This window comes from Mandrillus leucophaeus, unplaced genomic scaffold, assembly GCF_000951045.1.
Source record: "Mandrillus leucophaeus isolate KB7577 unplaced genomic scaffold, Mleu.le_1.0 Scaffold132, whole genome shotgun sequence".
Classification (NCBI taxonomy): domain Eukaryota; kingdom Metazoa; phylum Chordata; class Mammalia; order Primates; family Cercopithecidae; genus Mandrillus; species Mandrillus leucophaeus.
Window position 1 is genome coordinate 2,204,609 of NW_012101277.1, and position 25,923 is coordinate 2,230,531.

Consider the following 25,923-nt stretch of genomic DNA (forward strand, 5'->3'; position numbering starts at 1 on the left):
ATTTTAAATAACTAAAATTGTCCTTGGACTGTTAAATAATGTAAATGCTTAAAACTTGTTTATTTACCATATAAACACAAAATCTTATACTCAGAGTGAATACCAAACTGAGGAGATGTTCCTCCCTCGCCAACAGTATGAGGGATGGATGTGCCCTAGCTCAGAAGAGATTGGATTGAGAGAGAGAGGGAGAGTGAGTTTCATATTGGTTATGCAGGACCATGAGGCTCAGCAATCAAGTACAGCCAGAGATGGCAATGTCTCTTTGCTTTCCTTGGAGCCCCTCTCAGATTCCCAGGGTCCTAGATGCAGGTTCCTTATTTGCTTGGCACACTTGGCCTCAGGGAGCTGAGAGGACATAGTCCTGGGTAAATAAAGCAAGATCAAGTCATCCCCAATCCTGGAGTAGGTTAGGGTTATGATATTCTGTTTGTTTTACCAATGTGAAGTGTGTTATATAAAATCTCTATTTGCCAAGCTACTGTATTGCTTTGAAAAAATAAAAACCATTCTCTCCTTTTCTTTCTTAGTATATTTAATAAGTAGCGAACATCTATTCTGTACGAGGCACTCATTGGGAATACCAGAGTGAATGAGACACACGGAAGTCTCTGTGAGCAGGGCTGATGCATACTGGTACAGAAAATGGGATGCACAGGGGCTGAGGTGATCCAAGCAGGCTTGATGGAATAGGTCACACTTCCACCAAAAACTGAAGGATAGTTTTCCAAGCAGAGAGATAGGGATCAGTGTTTCAGGCAGAAGAAAAACATGATGGTCATAGTTCCAGAGGTCACTGAGAGTTAGAAGAGAGGAAATGAGAGACGTTCAGGACCACTCAAAGAAGCAAGAGATGTGCTGAAGAGGGAATAGTAACTAGATCATTCAGTGTCTGTAAGACATGTCAGCATCTAAGAGAAAAAAAATGGCATTTTAAGGGCAGTAGGGAGTAACCAAAGATTCTAAGCAGTGAAGCAATACATGTGTATTTGCAGTGAAATCGCAGGTTTCAGATGCTTTAAAAGCATTATGTTCATACCATTTGTGATTCCCCAGGCCAATCTCTTAGATTCATAGTTGCATTGCCCAGGCTACCTTATCTCTGGCTTAGACTCCTAACCTTGATGAAGGCCCCTCACTGCTCATGTGACACTGAGGAGACATTCATTCCTTCACGTTCCCAGGTCTGACTTTATGCATCAAACCATCTTGCTTACCTTACAGCAGTTGATGGCATCATTTTGAGAAGAACCAGGTAGGAAAGAAGGGAGAATCCTCGTATCCTTCTTAAAATAAGTGTACAGTCTGGGCCTGGTAGCTCACCCCTGTGATCTCAGCACTTTGGGAGGCTGAGGTGGGTGGATGACCTGAAGCCAGGAGTTTGAGACCAGCTTGGCCAACATGGTGAAACGCTGTCTCTACTAAAAGTAAAAAATTAGCCTTGCATGGTGGCACATGCCTTAGTACCAGCTACTTGAGAGGCTGAAGCGGGATAATCACTTGGGCCTGGGAGGCAGAGGTTGCAGTGAGCCAAGATCACACCACTGCACTGCAGACTGGGTGACAGACTCTGTCTCAGAAAAAAAAATAAAATAAGGGTACAGCAAAACCTGTTTGATCATTCCACCTTTGAAAATAGATTTTTATTATCTGTAATATTTTGATCACGTTTCAAACACATGTAGCCCTCTCTGGCCTCATATTGTTCTTTGAAACACGTCTTGCAGTCCTACATGAGCCTTTTAAATTCTAGTGCTTCTTTCTTGCCATGCAGCTTTCATAGCACTACTAGGTACAGAGGAATTACATCTCACTAGTACCCCCAAGGTGGTAAATAGAGGCTTCTCAGTCTGCCTTGCCAGACTGGAATCTCACCCTAGCCCTCAAGGTCACTGTCCAGATGGTGCTCAGGGTGCAGTGGGAGCTTCTGGAAGGAGATGATATTTAAGCTGCGTACTGAAAGCCAGGTGGAAGTTATGTAAAGGAGGTGGTGATGGTTAGTGGTTTGTGATGAGCTGCAAGTTTGGTAGTTTGGTGTGGGTGGGAATTGAGTAAGGTCTAGAATGTGGGGAGAGATTATCAGAGACTGCAAACTAGAGGCTCACGGACAGGAGCCAGCCCATAGAGCAGGCTGTTAGACTCATAAAAGAAAATGACCAAATGTATATTTTAGGAAAAATCACTCTGGTTGCAACTCAGGTTGTAGAGTAGAAAAATGGACTCTGGCACTATGTACAAATTAAGGCAAGCTTTCCCTCTGGGGATAGGGTAGGGGTGGTCACCTTAGCAAAGAGGTTGATGGCTGAAAGCATGAACTCTGGTCTCTGCTGCATAACTTAATAGATGGTGACCTAGAGTGGTTCTATTCTCTGCCTCTCATTTTCCTACAATAGAAAATGCAGATAATTACCACACCTCTCACAGAGGACCGGAGTAAGGATTAAATGAGTTCGTATTTGTAAAGCATTTAGAGTATTGCCTGCTATATAAGGTTCATTAAATGATGGGATGGGTGGCCAAACACAGTGCCTCATACCTGTAATCCCAGCACTTTTGGAGGCTAAGGCAGGAGGACTGCTTGAGCCCAGGACTTCACTAGCCTGGGCAACATAGCAAAACCTCATCTCTGAAAAATACAAAAATGAGCTGGATGTGGTGGTGCATGCCTGTAGTCCCAGCTGCTTGAGAGGCGGATGCTGGAGGATCACTTGAGCCTGGGAGGTTGAGGCTTCAGTAAGTCATGGTTGTGCCAGTGCACTCCAGCCTGGGTGACAGAGCAAGATCCTGTCTCAAAAACTAAATAAATGATGGGGAAGGTTTTTCTGGACCTGTAACTGGATGTGTTTCTCTGACCTTAGGGTCTCTTACACTTTTAACAGCTGAGCTGAACTCTAAGCACACACTGTGGTTGTATTTCCCCGAATAGTATGTCCCTCACTTTACATCCTCCTAGCATAGGAGGACATTGAAGATTTTAAAATCTCATTATGAACTTGTTTTTATCTAGTTCAAGGGATTAAAAAACAACAACAACGAACCATGGCATAGAAATGTTAAGCAAAAGGGACAACCAGCTAGTGGCCCAACACCTGTCCTGCCTCCATTCAGCTGATGATTGGTGTTGAATAGGGGATTAGAATTCAAATCTTCTCATCCGTAATCATTGTTCTTTCCACTTTCCTATGAGTTAGAGCTCTTACTGTTTATACCTCTGTTTTATGGTGCTTTTCATTGTTCATATGTGTTTCTTATGGCTGGAATGTGACTGAATGTTTTTTAGGGCAGCGTTTACCTCCTACCTTAGCATCATCACTTTCACCCTTACTTCCCTTCTAATCTCACAGAATAGCTTGAGTGATCGTTTAAAAACATAAATTGATTTTGTCATTCTCACTTCAGTCAATGGTTTTTTTCTGTTGTTACACTTAAGCTAAGCCAGGATCCTTCACGTGTCCTATAAAAAATGAGTGTTCTAGCTGCTACCTCTCTCTCCACCCTCATCTTGCTCCTCACTCTCCCGCTCAGCCACACGGCCATGGTTTAGTCTATGCCCCTTCTACCGCAGGGGCCTTGCACCTGCTGTTGCTCTGCTTGGCATTCTCTCCCCTCCCCTCCTTATCTCATGAACTTCCATGCATCCTTGGCTTAGTCCTGATGTCCTCAGGAAGCCTTCTCCAATGTGTTCTGTCCCTCTGTAGGCTGGCCTTATAGTACTAAGAATTTCTCCTTGTCCTCTCTTTGATCAGATTTGTGATCTTATGTTTATATGTGTGATTATTTGATCAGTGTGTTAGTATGTTCTCTCACTTCTCTAAAGAAATAGCTGAAACTGGGTAATTTATAAAGAAAAGAGGTTTAATTGGCTCACTGGTCCACAGGCTGTACAGGAAGCATGACTGCGGAGGCCTTAGGGAAATGTTCAGTCATGGTGGAAGGTGAAGGCGAAGCAGGCACGTCTTACATGGCCAGAGAAGGAAGATAGTGAAGGGGGAGGTGCTACACACTTTTAAACAACCAGATCTCGTGAGAATTCACTCACTGTGGCACGAACAACAAGGGGAAATCCACCCCCATGATACAGTCACCTCCCACCAGGGCCCTCCTCCAACACTGGGGATCACAATTCAACCTGAGGTTTGGCAGGGGACACAAATCCAAACCATATCAATCAGTGTTTATCTTCCCCATTGGACTAGTAAGGTCAAGCCATGTCTGATATCTCTTTCAGCCAATCTTTTATCTCTACTGCCTACTCTAGAGCCTGTTGCATAGAAAGTGCTCAAATCACATATTGGTTGAATGAAAAATCAACTATTTTATTTCTTAGCACCTAGCACAGAATTGAATGGAAATCAAGTTTTAAAGAGCACAGAGTAATGGCTCATGTCACCATACCTACTCAGTATCTACTGGCATTATACTAAGAATTTTATTTAATGGCTTCAGTTAAAAAAAAAAAAGCCTTCAGTATTTATTGCTGTAGGGTAGACAAGCCAACTAGTCAGAAGTAGATGTTATATGCATACTTTATCTCTTTGTCCATCAATTTTCTGAAAATAGAGATCCCAAATATTTATTTTTCTTAGTGTTTTATATCCTACCCCTCTAGTTACATTTTTTCAAATGTAATGTTTTATTTTTCCCAGTTTTATTGCAGTGTGATTGACAGAAATCATGTATTTAGGTGTACATGATCTGATATATGGGTACATTGTGAAATGACTGCCACAATCAAGTTAATACATCCATTCCCTTACATAGTTACCAGTTTTTGTGTGTTTGTGGTGAGGACACTTAAAATCTACTCTCTTAGGTAATTTCAATATACAGTACAGTGTTACTAATTATAGTCACTATACTGTACATTAGATCCACAGAACTTACTCATTTTATAACTGAAACTTTGTACCCTTTGACCATTATCTCCCCATTTTCCTCAACCCCAGCGCGTGGCAACCACCATTCTACTCTCTGCTTCTACGAGTTTGACTCCTTTTTGAGATTCCACATATGAGATCAAGCGGTATTTGTCTTTCTGCGTCTGTCTTATTTCACTTAGCATAATGCCCTCCAGGTTCATTCATGTTGTTGCAAATGGCAGAATTTCCTTCTTTTTGTGGCTGAATAATATCTTATTGTAAGTAAGTAGTATACACCACATTTTCTTTACCATTCATTGATGGATGCTAAGGTTGTTTCAGTGTCTTGACTGTTGTGAATAATGCTGCAATGAACATTGGGCTATAGATACTAATTTCATTTCCTTTTGTTATATAACCAGCAGTAAAATTGCTTCATATGATGGTTCTATTTTTAATGTTTTGAGGAACCTCCATACTGTTTTCTGTAATGGCTGTACTCATTTACATTCCCACTGACAGAACAGAAGGTTCCTTTTTCTCCACATCCTAACACTTGTGTCGTTTTTTGTTTTTTTTTTTTTTATAATAGCGATTCTAACAGGTGTGAGGTGCTATCTCATTGTGGTTTTGATTTGCATTTTCCTGATGATTATTGATTTTGAGCACTTTTTCATATACCTGTTAGCCACTTGCATGTCTTAATTTGAGAAATGTCTATTCAGATCCTTTGTCCATTTTTTAATAAAAAAGAAAAAGATTAAGAAAACAGTGAGTTTAATACATTGCAGTAGAAATTAACCAAAATGAACCATTGACAAAATGAAAGCATCCTTAATGAGCTATGGGACAGCCTCTAGGGACTACTACAGGTGTGATTAGATTCTTCCAAGGAGAAAAGAGAGAAGGATACCAAACAAAATTTTTTTAAGAAATAATGGGTGAAATTTTTCTAAATGATATGAAATAACTGTAAGTCCACAGATCTAGAAAGACAAATTCCAAGCACATGAAACATGAAGAAAATGACATTAAGGTATATCATGCTCAAATTGCTCAAAGCCAGGATAAATGCAACTTTATTTTCTTAAACAACCTTTTTTCTTTTTCTTTTTCTTTTTCTTTTTTTTTTTTTTGAGACAGGGTCACTCTGTCGCCCTAGGCTGGAATATAGTGGCAAGATCTTGGCCTCTTGCAACCTCCTCCTCCTGGATTCAAGGGATTCTCCCATTTCAGCTTTCTGAGTATCTGGGATTACAGGCATGAGCCACTGCGCCCAGCTATTTTCTTATACAATCTTTAGGCCTTTTCTTTTTTCTTGACTATCTAGAACTCTCCAGTATGATGTTGAATAGAAGTAGTGAGAGCATACATTTTTTTTTTAATTTTGCCCAGTGTTATGGGAAAGCATTCAGTATTTCACCATGAAATATGATATGAGCTATAGATTTTTGTTAGATGCCCCTTATCTGGTTGGGGAAGGTCCTTAAGTTCAGTTCACTGAGTTTTATGAAAGGTATCGATGGTGAGCATCTTTTCACAAGCCTGCTGGCCATTTGTCATCTTTGATGAAATGTCTCTTCAAGCCCTTTGCCCATTTTTTCATTGGCTTGCTTGTTTTGTTTGCTTGCAATAGAATTGTAGGACTTTCTTGTATATTTTGAAAATTAACCCCTTATCACACACATGCTTTGCAAGTGTGTCTTCTCATGCCATAGGCTACCTATCTTTTGGTTTTGTTGATTGCTTCCTTTGCTGTGCAGAAACATTTTAGTAGTCCCACTTGTTTGTTTTTGCTTTGTTGCCTGTGCTTTGGGTATCATATCTAAATAATCATTGCCAAGATCAATATCAAGGAGTTTTTTTCCCCCATGTTTTTTTCTAGGAGTTTTATGATTTCCGGTCTTACATCTAAGACTTTAGGCTATTTTGAGTTGGTTTCTGTATATGATGTAAGAAGAGGGCCCAATTTCATTCTTTTGCATGGGGATATTCACTTTTCCTAATACCATTTATTGAAGAGACCCTTCTTTCCCTAATGTGTATTCTTGGTACCCTTGTCAAAGATTAGTTGACAACATATGTGTGGGTTTATTTCTGAGCTCTCTATTCTATCAGCTATATCATAATTGAGCTCCTTTTCTCTAAGATCTAATGCATATGTAATTCAAACATGGGTTCAAAAGTGCTCATCTTGACATAGTCTAGAAATCCACCGGCAGCCACTAAACCTAACGTAGGTGAGGGAACTACAGGTTGCATGTAGCCATAAGTCAGGAAGAGGGAATGGAGAGACTGAGAGTCCACATCAGCTGGAGACTAGTTCTCCACATCAGCTGGAGAACTAAGGGAGGTGGAAAGTATAAAGAGGAGACTTGAATTGGCTGCATCTTGTGAGGCCTGGACTAGACTAGGTGTCTAGGGTGAAAACATGTTCTAAAAATTCAGGATGTAGACCAAGAAAGATGGAACAATTATCCCAGCATTTAAGGGCTCTGAAAGGGGAAAATGGGTCTACTTATTTCCCATTGTAAAACCTGAGAAATGGCCTTTTTCCAATGCCCCAGACCAAACCTACTCTGGGAATGAAATAGGAGGTTCCAGGCACGGTGGCTCACGCCTATAATCCCAGCGCTTTGGGATAATCTCAGCACTTTAGGAAGCCAAGGTGGGCAGATCACTTGAGGCCAGGAGTTTGAGACCAGCCTGGCCAACATGGTGAAACCTCATCTCTACTAAAAATACAAAAAAGAAAAATTAGCTTGGTGTGGTGGCACGCGCCTGTAGTCCCAGCTACTCCAGAGACTGAGGCATGAGAATTGCTTGAACCTGGGTGGAGTTTGCAGTGAGTCTAGATCGTGCCACTGAACTCCAACCTGGGCGACAGAGTGAGACAATCTCAAAAAAAAAAAAAAAAAAAAAGACGGGAGGTAAGGAGTTAGATGTTCAAGCTGGACTCATACAGACTTGTCTGTTTGTAGGAGAGTTTTACGCAAACATTTACACCTCAAATTAAAGTAGATCTCACCCTCCAAGTAGTAGCTTAGTATGTGATCATTTGGGCTCGCTTGCTAGGTGGGGAGGCAGGGACCACTTCATCCTTCTGGTGCTGGTAACAATAGTGACTCATCTGGGGACCCTTCCCTGAGCGTTTGGTTTTGTTTTGGTTGCTATGTTTTGACTGCATTGTTTGCAGACGACAGACAGGCAACCAAGTGGACGCTCAGTCCCACAGGTGTTGCACAACCTGTATGATCCTGGGGCAAAGGCCACAGCCGTTCTCACTCCTCCTTGTCGTCCTCTCTCACAGGAATCTGAGGGTGTTTCCTGCCACTATTGGTCGCTGTTTGACGGGCACGCGGGTTCCGGGGCAGCGGTGGTGGCGTCGCGCCTGCTGCAGCACCACGTCACGGAGCAGCTGCAGGACATCGTGGACATCCTGAAGAACTCCGCCGTCCTGCCCCCCACCTGCCTAGGGGAGGAGCCTGAGAACACGCCTGCCAACAGCCGGACTCTGACCCGGGCAGCCTCCCTGCGTGGAGGGGTGGGGGCTCCGGGCTCCCCCAGCACGCCCCCCACGCGCTTCTTTACCGAGAAGAAGATTCCCCACGAGTGCCTGGTCATCGGGGCGCTTGAAAGTGCATTCAAGGAAATGGTAGGTATTCCTGGGAGGTATTCCTGGGGTAGCAGGGCCAGTCGGGCGCCTGCGCCAGGTCTGTCCGTCCTTCCTGGAGGGCTCCCAGAAAGCGTACGGTTTTGCTGCCCGGCTCCACCCAGATGGCCACCTGTGATAATGGGGCTTCCATTCCCAATAGAAATTGGCAGCAGACAGAGTTCCTGGCACCAGTTGCTGGCAAAAATGTAGAAGGCTGGGTGCAGTGGCTCACGCTTGAAATCCCAGCATTTTGGGAAGCCGAGGTGGGAGGTCAGGAGTTCAAGACCAGCCTGGCCAACATGGTGAAACCCCATCTCTACAAAAATACAAAAATTAGCAGGGCATAATGGCGGTTGCCTGTAATCCCAGCTACTCGGGAGGCTGAGGCGGGAGAATTGTTTGATCCCGGGAGACAGAGGTTGCAGTGAGCCGAGATTGCACCATTGCGCTGCAGCCTCAGCAACAGAGCGAGACTGCGTCTCAAAAAAAAAAGTAAAAGAAGATGAAAGAGACAGTGCATGAGGTCATAGGCTTATTAAATACAGGCCTTATCGCTTTTATTTCCTATATTCATATTGATGCCAGCTGGTAGGATTGCACTTGGATGTGAGCATGATCACCATCTGTTTTACGGATGTGTATAAAGTCCAGTGTTGGGGGAAACAGGGTTTAGGAAAGTGCTCAAATGTCCCCATCCTATATAGATGTGATCTAAGAATGGCTGTTTTACCACAACTGGGAATGTGGTTCACACTGCAGGCAAAGTGCTGGAGGAGAACAGAGCCAGGGGCCAATATCCAAGAAGTCTTAGTTTTACCCAGGCATGTGGATTTGTCTGTTCGTTTCCATCGGAATGGGTCTGATCGGGAGTTTATCATCCTTTCCTGTTGGCCTCACTCCTGAGCATGTCCTCGGGAGAGTGCCACAGCTCTCACTGTCCCTTGCTGCCCCTCTGCCTGGCAGGAGTGCACATAGAAGCCGCCTGTGCTTTGTTCTATGCCAGCTCTTTCCCTTTCTGAGCTTACTTTATCCTGAGCCAATTATTTTGGTTTTGAAGATTTTCTTTCTTGCTGGGCAACCTGCATACAGATAAAGAATAAGATATTTAAGGATATTTATAAGGGCTTGAGTTAGGCAAGTGGGCGGTCATAGCCTTAAAACCTGGAGATTACAAAGTGATGAGAAGCTGTTAAATGAAGTGAAAGTGGCAAGAAGCATCTCGCCAGAACCGAGTAGGCACACGGTGCATGTTCCAGGATCTCACGGCATCAGGTAGTGTGCTTCTTGGACAATACGTATAAATAATGACATAAATAATGACAATACGTATTGTCATCTGATTTGTTTGTAAGGCAAAAATAGTTCATATATTCACCCCTCAAATTTCCATCCTCTTTTTATTTAAATGTATCCCTTCTTTGGTCTCAGCTTTTTCTCTCCTTGTTACAGAGATAACATTTACCCTTTGACTAGCAGGTGGTTTAAAATGCACCTTGCTGGGTGTGGTAGTGGTGCATTGCCTGTCATTCCAGCTACTTGGGAGGCTGAGGCCAGAGGATTGTTTGAGCCCAGGAGTTCTGAGCTGTCATGTGGGTTCAGTGTCAATGTGGTGATCTCCTTGGTGCAGAGCACCACCGGGATGCCTCAGGAGGGGTGACCCGGCCCAGGTCAGATACACAGCAGGTTATAACTCCAGTGCTTTTTTGTGCCAGTAAATGGCCACTGTATTCCAGCTTGTGCAACACAGCAAAACCCCATCTCTTAAAGAATAAAAATTTAAAAATAAAATGCACTCCATCTCAAGACTGTCTGATAGCCTGCAACTCTGCAATCCCAATAAAATACCAGGAGGCTGAAAAAGATTATTTAGGAAAAAAGGAATTAAGGTAGGAAAATTGACTCCTACTCAGTCGTGGTGTAAAATCTCAGTTTCTGCCTCTCTAGAAGCTCTGATGTCAATAAATGTTTCTAGACACTAATACTCAGAATGCCAAGCATTGAATTTATTTTTTTAAATTATTTAGGCAAAAATTTGACAATGGGCTCTCCTGGTAATGGGAGGAAATTCAGTTTGCACGGTAGAAGTGAAAAATAAAGGAAATGTTGGGATTTTAATTTCCTTCCCTTGTGACTAGTGCCAGAGGACATCTTTTGCCTGGAGCTGCTGCATTCTCAACTTGGTCCACTAGAGGCCAATGTCACACTGACTCAGGGCTCCACAGGGGCCTCAGGCTGTTGCTGCCCGTTGATGGCTCAGGGTTGCTCTTAACAACTGTGCTGGCAAAGAAAGGTTCATTCAGGAAAATACTTAAGAGGCTCATTTTAAAAATATTTCTACTTTTAATGAACCAATTCATCACCTCACATTTTTCTTGGAAACTTAGTCCCCAGCAAAAACAAAGATTGTTTGCTTCATTTTCATGTGTAATTCATTCAGTCAATAATATTTGTTGAGAACCAACTAGAAGCCAGGCTTGACTGGGAAAAGAACATTGAGCCAGTTAGGCAAAGATGGGTGTTAAACAAGTAAAATATAAATGGGAGGAGCCTTGAGAGGGGAAATACAGGGTGACGCAGGAGTCTGGTGAAGAGATGAAGGGAAAGTTTCTCTGGGGAGGTGATGCCGGCGTGCAGGGGTGCAGAAGTAGAGCAGACATGTGCAGGGCAGGGTGGGGAGAATGAATGCCCTGGGCTCAGGCAACCTGGGTAACAAACCCAGCCTGAGAAAAAACCCAGGTGGGCCAAAGGGAGCAAGCCAATGTTGCTGTGGTGGAAGATAGATCTTAAATGTAGCAATGCCAGGTGAATGAGGAGGAAGGGTGGAGCCCCCGTGGAGACCCAGGCCCAGGTGTGCCATATCATGAACTTTTAGCTTTAAGCCATGTCTTTTCCCTTTGTGTTCCTCTCAGGTTTACCCCCATGCCCTAGCTTCCTCTTCACACTTTTTTTCCCCAGATGGTCCATCTACGTCCCCAACCTGCCTAATGCCTACCGGGGCTTTGCACTGTGAAAGGAAAATAAAAACTGGGCCTCCAATCCACTATGGAAATTGGAAATTATTAGGAAAAAAAATTAAGCTGAAAGCTGAGTCATGCAAGAAACTGCGTTTCCTTTTATTCCTAAGCAGATACTACAGATGAATTGTTGAATATCTCCACAGGTAGCTACTCTGTGTTCACCTTATCTTACGGAACGTGTTGATTTACTGATTTCTGGAGCCCCAGCCTATCCCCTACCTGCTCCTTTTCTCTTGGAATATGTGGATGACCATACCCTCCCTCTTTCCACTCTGGCCCACTTTTCCCCTTTAAATACTGAAGCCCTCAAATTCATCTTTGGAGAAAGGTACAGACCACAGACTGTCTCTGTGATCTGTGTTTTTTTTTTCCTTCCAGGCGTGTCCTTACCCTTGGCCAAATAAACTGAATGGATTGAGACCTGTCTCAGATACTTTTTGGTTTACAGCACCTTACTTGGTTGGCCTTATTATGTGAGAAGTTCACCCATTCTTTGGTCCTCATGGCACCTGGAAGGGTGGCCATACCTTGTGCTTTGCTGGGGACTGGGCCAGTGGGTACCTGCTGTCTCAGGGTAATTGTTAATACTCTCCCCTTTCACTCTCAAATGTGACCCTCTTTGGATGATAAGTCTTTTTAATCACAGATGCTCTTGTCTTGCTTTGCTTCATCAGAGATTTCAGAAAAACTATACTCCAGTTTCATAGAAACAATGCCTTATCCTTATTAAATTGCTTAAGGTGAGCTTCAGAATCCACAGCACAGAAATTATACCAGCTTCAAAATAATAGCTGGAAGGCCATTGCCAACTCCTTTTTCTTTCCTCCCCCTCTCAATAGTAGGTTTTTGAGAGTCATTGCCTCACCGTGTATGCTAAACTTTTTTTTTTTCACCACAATAGCCACCCACTGTCTAATTTTCCTGTTTCTAGATGTTCTTTAGGTATTGCAGGTTTTGTGCCACTCTGATTTTATATAATAGGAAATTCAATATTAAGCGAGTTTTGTCATAGGGCATTTCGGCTTTGTGGCTCTCTTGCCTTCTCTTCCATTTTTAATCCCTAAAAGTAAAGTTCCCCAAGCCTTGCACCTAAGTCTCTAATTTACCTCACTGATGACACCTATGCAGCTGTCCCTCTGGAGATTCCAAGTGTCACAATATCCTTAAAAACAGAGCTTCTCCTTCACTGGGAGTTTTTGCTTTGTTTATAATAGCTCAACAATGTGGAATCAGAATTCTTTGGACTCTCTCTTTGTTTCTGTCTACCTACTTGCTGTCACCATCTGTTTGTCTTTTCCCTCAATGGAATGCTGTGATATTATGATATTCTGTCTTCAACACCATGTCCTGACATACAGCTCCTACAATCCTTGAAATCTTCAAAGTGATAAGTATCTTTTTGTATCCTAATGAGATGACTGGTGGCTGGCAGCCTCTGGATAGATTCAGGATGGGGTCTGTACATCAAAAAGACCAAGGCAAGATTAGAGGGCTGCGCAACTAAGTAGAATCACACAGTAAGCTGCCGTGGATAATGTAGATATCAGGTGTATTACAGTGAATAAAATGAAAGAATAGCCTAATTTAGATGGGCCCAAATAACTTGGGTGTGTGTGTGTGTGTGCGCACGCACACGCACATGTATCCTCAACCTCATGGGAGGGGAGAAGGGCTGAAGGTTGAGTTGATCACTAACAGCTGATGATTTAATCACCCGTGCCTATGTCATGAGGTCTCCATAAAGACCCGAGAGGATAGGGCTCAGCAAGCTTCTGGGTAGCTGAACACGTGGAGGTTCCTGGAGGGTCACGAGGGCATGGAAGCTCCGCACCCTATGCATCTCCTCATCTGTATCCTTTGTAATATCCTTTAGAATGAACTAGCAAATGTACGTAATTTTTTCCTGATTTCTGTGAGCCACTCTAGCAAATTAATCAAACCCTAGGAGAAGAGGGCTTTTGGGAACCCAGATTTATAGCTGGTCGGTCAGAAGCACAGGTAAACCAACCTGGGGCTTGCGACTGGCATCAGAAGTGGGGGTCAGTTTGAGGACTGAGCCCTCAACCTGTGAAATCTGATGCTATCTTCAAGTACATAATAGTGTGGAATTGAATTGGAGGACGCCCAGCTGGTGTCTTCTGCAGAACTGATTGCTTGCTAGGTATGTGGAGGAAAATTCTCACACATTTGGTCACAGAAATCTTCTGTATTGGTTGTTGTGGGGTAAGAACAGAGGAAAAACAGTTTGTGTTTTTTCCACTAAGAACTGTTCCTCTCAGTCACTAGTATTTATTGAGCTTACATCTTAAAATCAGTATTCTTTTAGACACCACTGAGGCAGTAAAAGATAAGATCTTATGGTCAGGCACTTTGGTTCACGTCTATAATCCCAGCACTTTGGGAGGCCCAGGTGGGCAGATCACCTGAGGCCAGGAGTTTGAGATCAGCTTAGCCAACATGGCGAAACCCTGTCTCTATAAAATTACAAAAAATTTAGCCAGGCGTGGTGGTGCATGCCTGTAATCCCAGCTACTTGGGAGGCTGAGGCATGAGAATCATTTGAACTCTGGAGACAGAGGTTGTGGTAAGCCGAGATCACACCACTGCACCCTAGCCTGGGCAACAGAGTGAAACTCTGTCTCAAAAACAAAACACAGGATCTTTTATCTGGGGACATTTGTAGTCCCACGTTATGTGAATATAGAAATATGCAATATCTGATTTATTTTGATATTCTAAATAACAAAAGGAGGTAGTGAAATGTTGATACCTTTCCCAAAGGGAAACACTGTTAAAAATGTTCAGAAACACTCAAGTCAGAATAAATAGTACCTATTTCTGGGGAAAAAGTAGGCACTAGTCACAAAATACAGATGAACAGAAGAAGAAAAAAATGCTTCCAATGAGGATAGATGGTAACAGTTTCATCAAATACTCTAGGCTTCTTTGAGAGCAGCGCTTTTCATCTTTGGTCCTCGGGTTGCCTGGCACGGCGTGGGGCTTGTGGTGAAGGTGACCTCTGACCACTGGTTTTTAATACTTACTGCACACGCTGTCAGAGGTAGGTGTGCCCCTACGACCCCCGATTGTATCTCAGATCTTCCTTCATACTGCGAAGGCTATGGAGCAAATCCCTCCTGTGTCCACTATGAAAAGTGAGCCTTGGCTTTTTCCTAAAGGACCAAAATCTCAGGAATTTTCTGACTGACTTCAATTCTGCTTCCCAGCAAGGCCTGGCTTAGCTCCGTTTTGTCACCTATTAGATTTATATTGTCACTTAGCCCAGGACAATAGGTATAAATAAGACAAGTGTCTTCTAAGTCCTGATTTCAAACCTTCTCCCTACTTCTCCACCCTCCCAAAAACATGATTGAATATTCAACATTTCAGACCCATGGAGGAAGTCAATTCCACTGCAGGGTTACTTACAGGAAGCCTTTGCCCTCCCAGAGATCAGAACCAAGTTAGCAGTGATTACCCTTTTAACCTGTTAACTATGGGATTTGAGTTCTGGACATAGCCGGGAGGATCTCAGAGTTCTATCTCCTTTTAAGAGTGGATCTAGATTCCCCGTCACAGTCGGTTCTTAAGAAGGGAAGAAAATGGCAATATTTTAACTTATGGAACTACTAGATGTAATTCTATCACTGGGTAAATGGAAATACCAGGCAGCTAGGCTTTGTTGGTAAAAACTGTATAAATACATGGTGACATTGTGACGAAAAGGGGGCAAAGGTTATAGTTTAGAAATCTATAAATTAGTGTTTCTAGATTAATTATAATAAATTAGTGTTTTCCAAAATTAGCGTATTAATGGTAAATTGGGAACCCACATAGCTGTCTTTATTTAAGTTGGTTTTGTTTTCTTTGTTTTTGTTAGAACAGGAAGTTCCTCTAGGAAGGAATGAGCCTGTGATTCCACCAGCAGCCAGCAGGTGGAAATAGTAGGCAGTAGAGTGCTGGTTTTTCTTCCCCATTGCCTGCCTGGCAGATGGCCTTGTTCTCAGAATAAACCGGGATCAGATTTGGATACTAAAACCATGCAGAATCTGATTATTTGTGACTGACACTATTAGCAATGTGCTCAGAGCCGTGTTTTAACTCAGCTAGGGGGAGCTGCCAGGTCCTATTGGAACTACCCAACACTTGCTCCTTTCTGCAACCGGATATTGCTTTCCTTTTGCAACTTGAAATTGGTAGAAAACAAAGAATGACCTTGGAGTTGCATCATCTATGGGACTTTCAAATCAAATTATTACCATCCCGGGCAATATTTTTCGCTTACACTTCTTTCCTGCTGAATTAGTCTCATTGCACACACATCTCTGTTTGCTTTTCTTTCTTTTTTTTTTTTTTTTCTTTTCTTTTTTTGAAACGGAGTTTCTCTCTTGTTGCCCAGGCTGGAGTGCAATGGGGCGATCTCTGCTTGGCGCGATCTGGACTCACCACAACCTCTGCCTCCCGGGTTCAAGTGATTCTCCTGCCTCAGCCTCCCGAGTAGCTGGGATTACAAGCATGCGCCACCACACCAGACTAATTTTGTATTTTCAGTAGAGACAGGGTTTCTACGTGTTGATCAGGCTGGTCTCCACCACCCGACCTCAGGTGATCCGCTTGCCTCAGCCTCCCAAAGTGCTGGGATTACAGGCGTGAGCCACCACCCCTGTCCCTCTGTTTGCTTTCTCGACTCCCGTTTCTCCTTGCAACAAGGAGCAAAATAAAATCTCACATCTTAAAAACGGGATCTATTGTTTGATTTAAAGATTAACCTCGCTTAAATGTAGTATTTAAGCAGACACAACAGAAGATAACTCAGTCCTGCTACCTAGAAAGTTGCCATGGAAGGTCTTCAGGACTATTGATTAAGCAGATAAATCAATTATCTTGTTAATTGAATCTTATGAGTCATTTAAGTGATCCTTTTAGACCATACTTGAATGACAGTATATGCATGTGTTTTGCTAGTCAGTTTATTCTAGACACATGGCTCAGGGTTCATTGACAGCTAAAATGGGGAGATATTCTAAATCAGTCTTTGCTTAGTACAAAGCAGTAAGCGGTTTTTTTCCATGATTTCACTGATTTTTGTAAAAATACCAAAAACTTGAGGTTTTTAAAAAAGTAGTTCCATGTTTTTATTTATTATCTAGAATATTAAAAACGTAATCTAATCTGAAAGGCGAGGATTTGAAGAAAAAATGTAGTTAATGCAATGGTAAATGTATCCTTATTGACTTAACTTATCATGTTTGCTCTGATAGTAAAAGAACCAGCCAGATGGTCCTTTAGTGTTCCTTTCAGTACTAAGATTTTGTGAAACATCTTTTAAAGAGGAGTAGGTGGTGTATGTAGGGAAAAAATAAATGTGCTATTTTGGCTTCTAGGGAGGAGGGGGAGGGAAGCAATTATTTTTAGAATATGTTCTAGTTGCACACGGTTTTAGAAGAAATAGAAGAGTGTGTTTTAACCACAGTGAATCCTTCAGGGGAGATGAAGTCTATGGAAACACGTCTTTCAAATCCTTCCCACCATGATCCCAGAGAGGACACTTGTAATCAAAGTGTGTGTGTGCACATGTGCATGTATGCACACTTATGTCCCCACACGAATGTGGGGGAGGGAAGTGGCAAACGCATGCACATGTTAGCAAAGTTTCTTGGATTAAAAAGTAGTTAAGTTCACTCTTTATGAGAAAGTGCTGCCAAATTTAGCATCCCTTATTTGGGGGAGCTACCGAGGGAGTATAGCTGAACGTAGAAAAAGGTGAAAGAAATAATGAAATCAATTAGAAAAAAATATTGAGTCACACTATTAATATAATAGCGAGGGGTTAAATGGGTAAGCTAACTGGAATGTTTCCCCCAAAGTTAAAGCAGAAAAGTTTTAGTGTTGAGCTCTTTACCTTGATTTTTTTTCTTAAGGATTACATAATTTTCTAAGCAGAATTTCTTGTGGTAGAAACCATGATAAATAATGCACCTACCTGTGGTGTAGCCCGAACTTGCTTAACTGAGTCCCAGAGGAATCTGTTGCCTTGGACGGCCCTGTTACGTGGACTTTTTGCACCATAACGATTCTACCTTTTGGATCGTACTAGTGGTTTGATCAAGTCTATCAAACAAACACCATTCACATTCTAGTCCATATACAATATACAAGCAGTAGGTGTTCAAATAACTTTTTGAGATGGAGTCTCGCTCTGTTGCCCGGGCTAGAGTGCAGTGGGGTGGCACGATCTTGGCTCACTGCAACCTCCGGCTCCTGGGTTCAAGCAATTCTCCTATCTCAGCCTCCCGAGTAGCTTGGACTATAGGCGCACACCACCAAGCCCAGCTAACTTCTTTTTGTATTTTTAGCAGAGACAGGGTTTCGTCATGTTGGTCAGGCTGGTCTCAAAATCCTGACCTCAGGTGATCCACCTGCCTCAGCTTCCCAAAGTGCTGGGATTACAGGCGTAAGCCACCACGCCCGGCGTGTTCAGATAATTTTTAATAAATATTGTCTTTCAGCCTTTTGGGTATTCAAGCAAATATTGATTCTGACAGTGAAAAAATAATCTCGGTAGCTGAGTAGTTCCTTTTGATATATTGGATGTAGACTCTTTATCAATTTATATATTAATTTAGTAAAATATGTATCTATCATAGTATCAACTTTATATGAGTTCTTTAAATGCAAAAAAAAAAAAAAAAAAGAAATAGCAGTTCCATCCACAAACTCCTTTGTCAGTAGGGTTCGGGGTTCTGTTTTTATGGGTTTTCTTGGAGGTTAAACAGGCATCTTGATGTTTTCCTTCTCCTCTCTTGTATTTCCTTGAACTAATTCTTCCCACCCGACACCCATGCCCCTCCTTTTCATCCTCCAGCCTCCTACCACTCTTGTGTAGGTTCTGACAACCACTTTTGTCAATTGAGCATTTTAATTGAAGCATGGGTTTCTGCTTAATTATTATCTCAGCGAGCGTTAGCATTGTAAGCTTTTCATTTGTGAATTGTGGAATCCATAAGGCAGAGGTAAGGGGATAGGGAGATAAAAAATTTAAAATTTATTTCTTCATTTGTCCATTGAACAGACATTTATTAAACTACCATTTACCTGGCCTAACCTGGGTGTTGAGGGCCTAAGGTGAGCGAGAAAGGCCACCGCTCTCAATGTTGAAGCTTCTGGGCTGCGGGAAGGGTCTAGATATCCTGCTAAGCCCCTCACACATGCCAGCTAATTTAGACTCATGACAGTCCTTTAAGAAAGCTAATTGATACACAGTTGAAGTAAATGTTAAAAATCCCACATAGTCCTTTGAAGTTCGCCCCATGCTTGATGCTTCTGCAGCTTTTGCTGCTGCTGTTCACTCCCATATCGAAGTGTTTCCTCAGTTGTTTATAAGCCCCTATATCCCCCAACACGTATTCCTACCTCTTCCCTGTGACTCCTCAGCTCCCCTCCCCCAACCTCTTACCCAGCTCACTCCCAGTGTGTGGGTCTCTCCCAAGTCCTGGCTTTGTGTTTTTTCTCTATTTACTGGTTTTTGTTGTTGCTTTTTTGTTTTTGAGACAGGATCTTGCTCTGTAACCCCAGTTGAAGTGCAGTGGCATGACCATGGCTTACTGTAGCCTCAAACTCCTGGGCTCAAGAGATCCTCTATCCTCAGCTTCCAAGTAGCGAAGACTACAGTCATGTGCCACCACATCCAGCTAATTATTTTTTGTAGAGATGGGGGTATCACTATGTTGCCCAGGCTGGTCTTGAACTCCTGGCCTCAAGTGATCCTCCTGTCTCTCTCTCCCACAGTATTGGAATTACAGGCATTAGCCACTGTGACTGGCTTCCACTTACTCTTTAACCAGTATGATATGCCTAAGGTCAACCTCTTCTGTTTCCAGTTTCCCATTGGTGATTTATCCTTTTTATGTTACCATCTCTGGCCCCTAGAGCAAAGCAGTTGCTGGTAAATGCTGGAGTCTTGACTTCTCTCCCCCTTTTCCATGAGGAGGCTAGTTGAAGCAGCTGAGCTCTAACTCTGTGGGATTCTCAGGATTACAATAGTGGCCTGACCCTACACCCGCCAACAACACCATCAACGTCACCATTTCTTCCTCTTGTAATTTTTAGCCAGCCCTCATTTTCCTTCCCTCTGCACAAAAGTAGTAGATTACCACTGGAAGATGTGGCATTATTTTAGCCGGGCATTCAGTGTATCTTACTAACTCCGATTTTTCTGAGGTAACAGAACCTTTGCTTCTATCGCTAACAGAATTTCACAGATATCTGTCTTGATGATGTCAGTGTTGGTCTATTTTTAATATTAATTTCTTGGGGAGGCCTCATTAGGTGGCAGGTAACAACACAAGCTTTGGAAGAGAGCCAGGTTGGAATCTAGACTCTAGCCAGGTAAATATGGGCAGGCTACCCCCACTTCTCTGCAACTAAACAATGAGGTTCCTAGTGACGGTCGTGACGACGATATGAGAGTTTGAGTATAAAGTGCTCAGCACACTGCCTGACGTAGAGAAAGTTCTCAATGAATGTTTCTAATTATTATGAGCGTGTTACCACTGTAAATTGGTGGCTGTGGGAAAAGTCAGGTCTGAGTTCAGAAGCCCTATAAGTCATTTTAAGTCATTTGAGTCATTATAAGTCATTTATAATTTAAGTCATTTTAAGTCATTTATAAGTCATTATAAGTCTTTGCCCTATAAGTCATGGGTTGACTCCTGCCTGTGTTGAACAGAAGACATCTTTCTGTAATTTATCTGTAAAAGAGACTATTTATCCGAGATTTTGGAGTTTAAAACATTGATCAAGTCTGGGCTGGGTATGGCGGCCTAGCGCTTTGGAAGGCTGAGACATGATTGTTTGAAACCAAGAGTTTGAGACCAGCCTGGGCAACATAGTGAGACCTTGTCCCCACAAAAAATAGAAAAGTTAGCTGGGTGTGGTGGCTGCATAGACCTGTAGTCTCAGCTACCCAGGAGGCTAAGGCAGGAGGCTTGAGCCCAGGAGGTCAAGGCTGCAGTGAGCTATGATCATACCACTGCACTCCAGCCTGGGAGTAAACCTTCTCTTAAAGAAAGTAAACCTTCTCTTAAAGAGAGCAAACCTTCTCTTTAAAAAGGCAAGGCTGGGCGCAGTGGCTCGTGCCTATAATCCCAGCACTTTGGGAGGCCGAGGCAGGCAGATTGCTTGAGCACAGGAGTTCAAGACCAGCCTGGACAATGTGGGAGGACCCCATCTCTACAAAAAATACAAAAATTATCCGGGCGTAGTGGCGCACACCTGTGGTCCCAGGTACTCAGAAGGCTGAGGTGGGAGGATCACTTGAGCCTGGGAAGCAGAGGTTGCAGTGAGCTGAGATCAGGCCACTGCACTCCAGCCTGGGTGACAGAGCCAGACCCTGTCTTCAGAAAAACAAACAAAACAAAACATTGATCAGGTCCAAGTACTTGGCATTCTCAGCCTCTCTGGTGTATGTTTCACATGGCAGCTCATGCAATCCACAAAGACTAAATTTTCCATAAGCTGTGATATTTACTGAATACAACTTACATTTCATTTGCATTTTTGTCTGATTGTTTCTGTTTGCTGTCTATTGTTTCCTGTCTCTGGTTCACAGATGGTCTAATATGTGGCAGTTTTATGCCAGTGTCCTCTCCAGAAATGCTCATTAGGTGGTAGGAAAGCAAGCACTAAAGATTTTTCTAGTCCCTTCTTGAAGCACATTCAGAGTCTGATGACTGTAAAGAGAGTGAAGGTGAGAAAGCTTTTGCTATACATCCTACACGATCCAACACTAACTCTGTTTTATTCTCCAGGACCTACAGATAGAACGAGAGAGGAGTTCATATAATATATCTGGTGGCTGCACGGCCCTCATTGTGATTTGTCTTTTGGGGAAGCTGTATGTTGCAAATGCTGGGGATAGCAGGTAAGCAAATGAGCTGTCTGATTCTTGCTAATTTCTAATGCCTTCTGATGTTTTTATTTTGTCTCAAAAAATTAAATGATTAGAAATAATTAAAGACAGGCCTTCTACATCAGAATGAAAATGCATTTAAGAGCAATCAGGTTGATATTACAAGGTAAAGGCAGTCTCTTACTTATGCATATAGCAGTTCATGTACCTGTCTGTGATAAATCTAAACCAGTAGTATTCAAACTTTTTTTGACTTCAGAACCTGCTTCTCAATGAAAACTTAGCAGGAGCATATGATGTGAGACTGATGAGGAGGAAGGAAAGGGATTCGAGTGCCTTGGGTGTTTGGAAGGGAGCCTGGGATGACTCCCCAGTTGACTCCATTTTTACTTAGTGACTTTGCACTGTTCTCTCCCAGAAGCTTCTCCTTTTATGCACATTCCTATAGAAACTGCAGTCACCTCATGTCCGGGTTCAACTAAAGGAAATTTTGGCCAAGAGATCGTTGTTAACCCTTCCTTTATCCAGCATTGCCAGGGAATGAGATACATTTATGTTTTTATTTCATTTATTTTTTAAAAATTAGACACAGGGTCTCACTATGTTGCCCAAGCTAGACTCAAATTCCTGGGCTCAAACAATCCTCCCACCTCAGCAGCCTGAGTAGCTGGGATTACAGGTTGCACCACCACACCTGGCAGTTGTGATTTTCTTTTCAATAACTGAAGCTTCTTCACTTTTGGTGTGGGGAATTTTTAAATTACAGATTTTACAACAAATATTCTAACATGTATTACACACTTCTCCACCGCTTTCATAACAAAATATGCTGGCCTGAGAGTGGGACCTCTACCAAAGAACTGACTCTTTATTCTGAAAGTAGTAAAAGTACAGGACTTTTCCCCCCGCTGAAGGGCTGTGAGGACTCTCATTCTTCTTTCCCCTTCCTCTAGGTCACATGGCTTTTGTGGGCTCTCCTGCTTGCTCCACCCTTTTTGAGGTCTGATCCCACCCCTTCCCCTTCCCCTTCCCTGTCTCCAGCTTAAGTTGCTATTGCCTCTGCAGCCCAGAACACCAACTCCCTTGAGGCAATCAAGAAATTCACCTTAATTTTACTTCCATTTACAAAGCAAACTTAGGCTGAGGCAGCCTCCATTCCTCCTAGTAAAGCATCCTTTCCCAGGAAAGATCCTGGACAACAAGGGGCGAACTGACCTGGCAGCGGTGTTGGAGGCTTGAACATTGGTGTTTGTGAAGGTCTGTTGATTTCAAAAGTATATATGTGGTGATATAAACATATATATATATGTTTTACAACAAATATTCTAACATGTATTACATGAAATGTAATTACATGTTCTAACATGAAAGAGGTGGAGAAATGTGTAATACATGTTGTAAAAACATATATATTTACGTTTCCTTGTAAAATTCTGCCCAGTAAATGGAAGTATGTGTAAAATGCTATGCTTACCCTGTGGCTGCTGTTCCCCTGTGTCAGGTCAGGGTTCTGACAGGAGACAGACTCCAACTCAGATGGGTCAACTGCGAATGAAGGAGGTAGAGAGAACCAGCCAGGAGTGTTGAGGTCCCCAGGAAGGAGTTGACCACCCTGAGGAACCAGGGAAGGAAACACTGTAGCAGAGCCAAGGATAGTGGGAGTCGCTAATGAGGGACCACTGGGCAGGAGCTATTGGAAGAAATGGGAGGAGAGACGCTGACTTCTCTCTGCCCGCCCTCCCATCTCTTGCCCGATCTTCCCATCAGCTGACGCCAGCAGGAAGCCAGCTGACGAATGGCCCAGGGAGGTCAGCCTGCCAGAACACAGACATAGGCCAGGACAGTACCTCCAGGATGGGGACAGATGGAAAAGAACCAGCACATCTGCTACTCCTCTCCCACCCCAGCGTTTGAGCAGCTTCAAAGACAGGAATCTTCGGTCTTCAGGGGCTTTTAAAACACACTGAGGGGCCAGCCCCTGGCCTCTTGTTCAGTTCCTGATCTTGAGCTGGTTGGGAGACAGAGGAGAGCAGCAAAGGAGGCAATTCCTCTTTGTCTGCTCCAATTGAGTAAGACCAAGTGGATGATTCAGCTGTTGCACTCATGTTCACCTTTTGCGTTTATGTCTGGTTTCCTGTCCTTTAAAATGAGTTTGCTTCCTGGCTCACTTGGGGACTAAGGAAGTGACTGAGTGCCTTGCTCCTGGAAACAGGCCCACCCCTACCTCCCAGGGAAGCGCCTTTCACCAGATGACCTGAGTCAGAAGTTACCTCAACTTCCTGGCTGGAATACCTTTATGTTCGACTATTCTTCAAGACTCAACTCCTCCCCAATGCCTTTTTCTCATTTTTAAACATAGTTTCCTTCAAAGTTCTAGGCTCCTTAACAGAGCCAACTACCTAGCCGGGGCTTCTAAGCCTGTATCTCAGAAGCTCCAGTCCTCTGTCCAGGGACCTGCCAGTCCCAAGTGTTCATCTTCTGGGTTCTTGCCTTCTGTTGTACTTAGGTGCCCATTTCCAGACCAGACTTCGATTTCATCTATAAAGGCAGTGGCATTGAACTAGACAATCTCTAAAAATTATCCCACGAGGAGTGGCACTTTTAGAAAGTAAAGTTGTAAAGGTTTATCTTTTGGCTATTTTATATTTCTTAGAATTTGTTTTGGAAATGTTAATATAACTGAAGTTCTTGGTGTTTCTAAGTATTCATAAAAATATGATGTTTTGGCCGGGCAAGGTGGCTCACACCTATAATCCCAGCACTTTGGGAGGCCAAGGCGGGCAGATCACGACGTCAGGAGATTGAGACCATCCTGGACAATATGGTAAAACCCCATCACCACTAAAAATACAAAAAAAATGAGCCGGGTGTGGCGGTGCGCACCTGTAGTCCCAGCTACCCGGGAGGCTGAGGCAGGAGAATCACTTGAACATGGGAGGCAGAGGTTGCAGTGAGCCAAGATTGTGCCACTGCACTCCAGCCTGGGCGACACAGTGAGACTCTGTCTCCAAAAAAAAAAAGTATGATGTTTTACATGTTATATCCAATCATTTGAAAAGCCTAACAGATACTTTTATACTTAATAAAGCCATAACACACACACACACACAAAATCAAAAAAGCAGTATCTCTAAAACCTAATAAGCTTAATGATAAAATACTACCTCTAAAACCTAATAAACTTAATTATGCTTACAGTATTCTAGCCCCAGTATCCAGATATAAATTTGGGGTTTTGTAGTTGATTATTTGGTGTGCTTTTCACATCTGGGTCATACTTCAGGAAACCTGAGAACAATGTGAGTTGGTATTTTTATGCGCCATCTGAAGGATCATTTATAGGATGCTTACTAGCGTGCCATTTGCAGCTCTTTTATAAACAATAGATACTGATATCATCTTATAGGATCATTGTCTAGTTTGCCATACTAATAATACAGGTGTTTGAGCTTACAGAAATATTCAGTTATTCCCAAGAAACAACAGCTAAGTGAGCTTTGATCGTATCTATAGAAATGTAGGTCCATTATCACTGATTGACGAGCAGTCAGGAATTCCAGGGCTCAGTTTAAAACAAATGCTTAGAGCCGCAGAAGGTTCTGGCAACAGGGTCCTGATTAATGAAGTGCTAAATTTTCTTCTTTATTGCTAGATATTAGCTGTCATGTGCCTTTTTTTTTTTTAATCTTGACAGTTTTGAGAGTAAAAAATCTTTGTTATATGTTCACTGCCCCCATAATTATTCACACACAAGAAAAGAGAAGCTTTGCCCTGGTTTGATTTGGGAAGCTGCCAATGGTCAGGAACTAAGCTGTGTATCATCTGATTTACCATCAGACATCTGCACACTTAGGAGTTGTATTCAGGAAATGTTGCCTGATGCTATTTGTGGCTTTATGGGTTTTTGAGTCAATGACCATGCCACTCAGAGGATGTAGGACCATTCATGTAGGATGGTCCACAGTGACGCGGGTACCTGATCCATGTGGTCTGTTCCATGCCCTGATAGAACTTGCCCTTCTACTCTGCCAAGCTAACCAGCCACAGAGGCACATGCAGTAACTGCTTGATGCATGCCAGTTGCTTTATTTTTCCTGGGCAGAGGCAGCCAACTCAACACCTAGGGGATCATAAGGGACCAGGAAAGAAGCAGATGGTGGGTGGATTTTCACTTCAGGCAAAAAATGAACCAGTAGCATGCAAATGTCATGCAAAGCAATATGCAAACTATCACCCATTGTGTTTGAGTCATCAGCTCCTTAGGGCTCTGACTGATTCTTCAGTTTAGAAGGTGCTTTGACTCCATTTTAGAGATAATTTCATTTCATCTCTAGAGAACTAAGGTACCGAGGAATCGAAGCCATTACCACGTATTTTAAACAATGTGTAAAGGTTTAGCAACTGAGACTGGGTGAAGTCACTCAGAGTTTTAAAAAGCGTTTAAGATTCATTAAATTCTTAATTCTACTCTTGCCAGACTTA

The 25,923-nt window shown here is 42.8% G+C and overlaps 1 protein-coding gene across 1 annotated transcript in view; it reads left to right on the forward strand.

Moving 5' to 3' along the window:
• The window catches only part of PPM1H (protein phosphatase, Mg2+/Mn2+ dependent, 1H), a 307,084-nt gene that overhangs the window by 134,036 nt on the left and 147,125 nt on the right, over positions 1 to 25,923 (forward strand). Inside the window, exons 3-4 of the mRNA XM_011972919.1 lie at positions 8,170 to 8,514; positions 21,341 to 21,453. Coding sequence (XP_011828309.1) covers positions 8,170 to 8,514; positions 21,341 to 21,453 — 458 coding nt within the window. The remainder of the gene's footprint in view (positions 1 to 8,169; positions 8,515 to 21,340; positions 21,454 to 25,923) is intronic.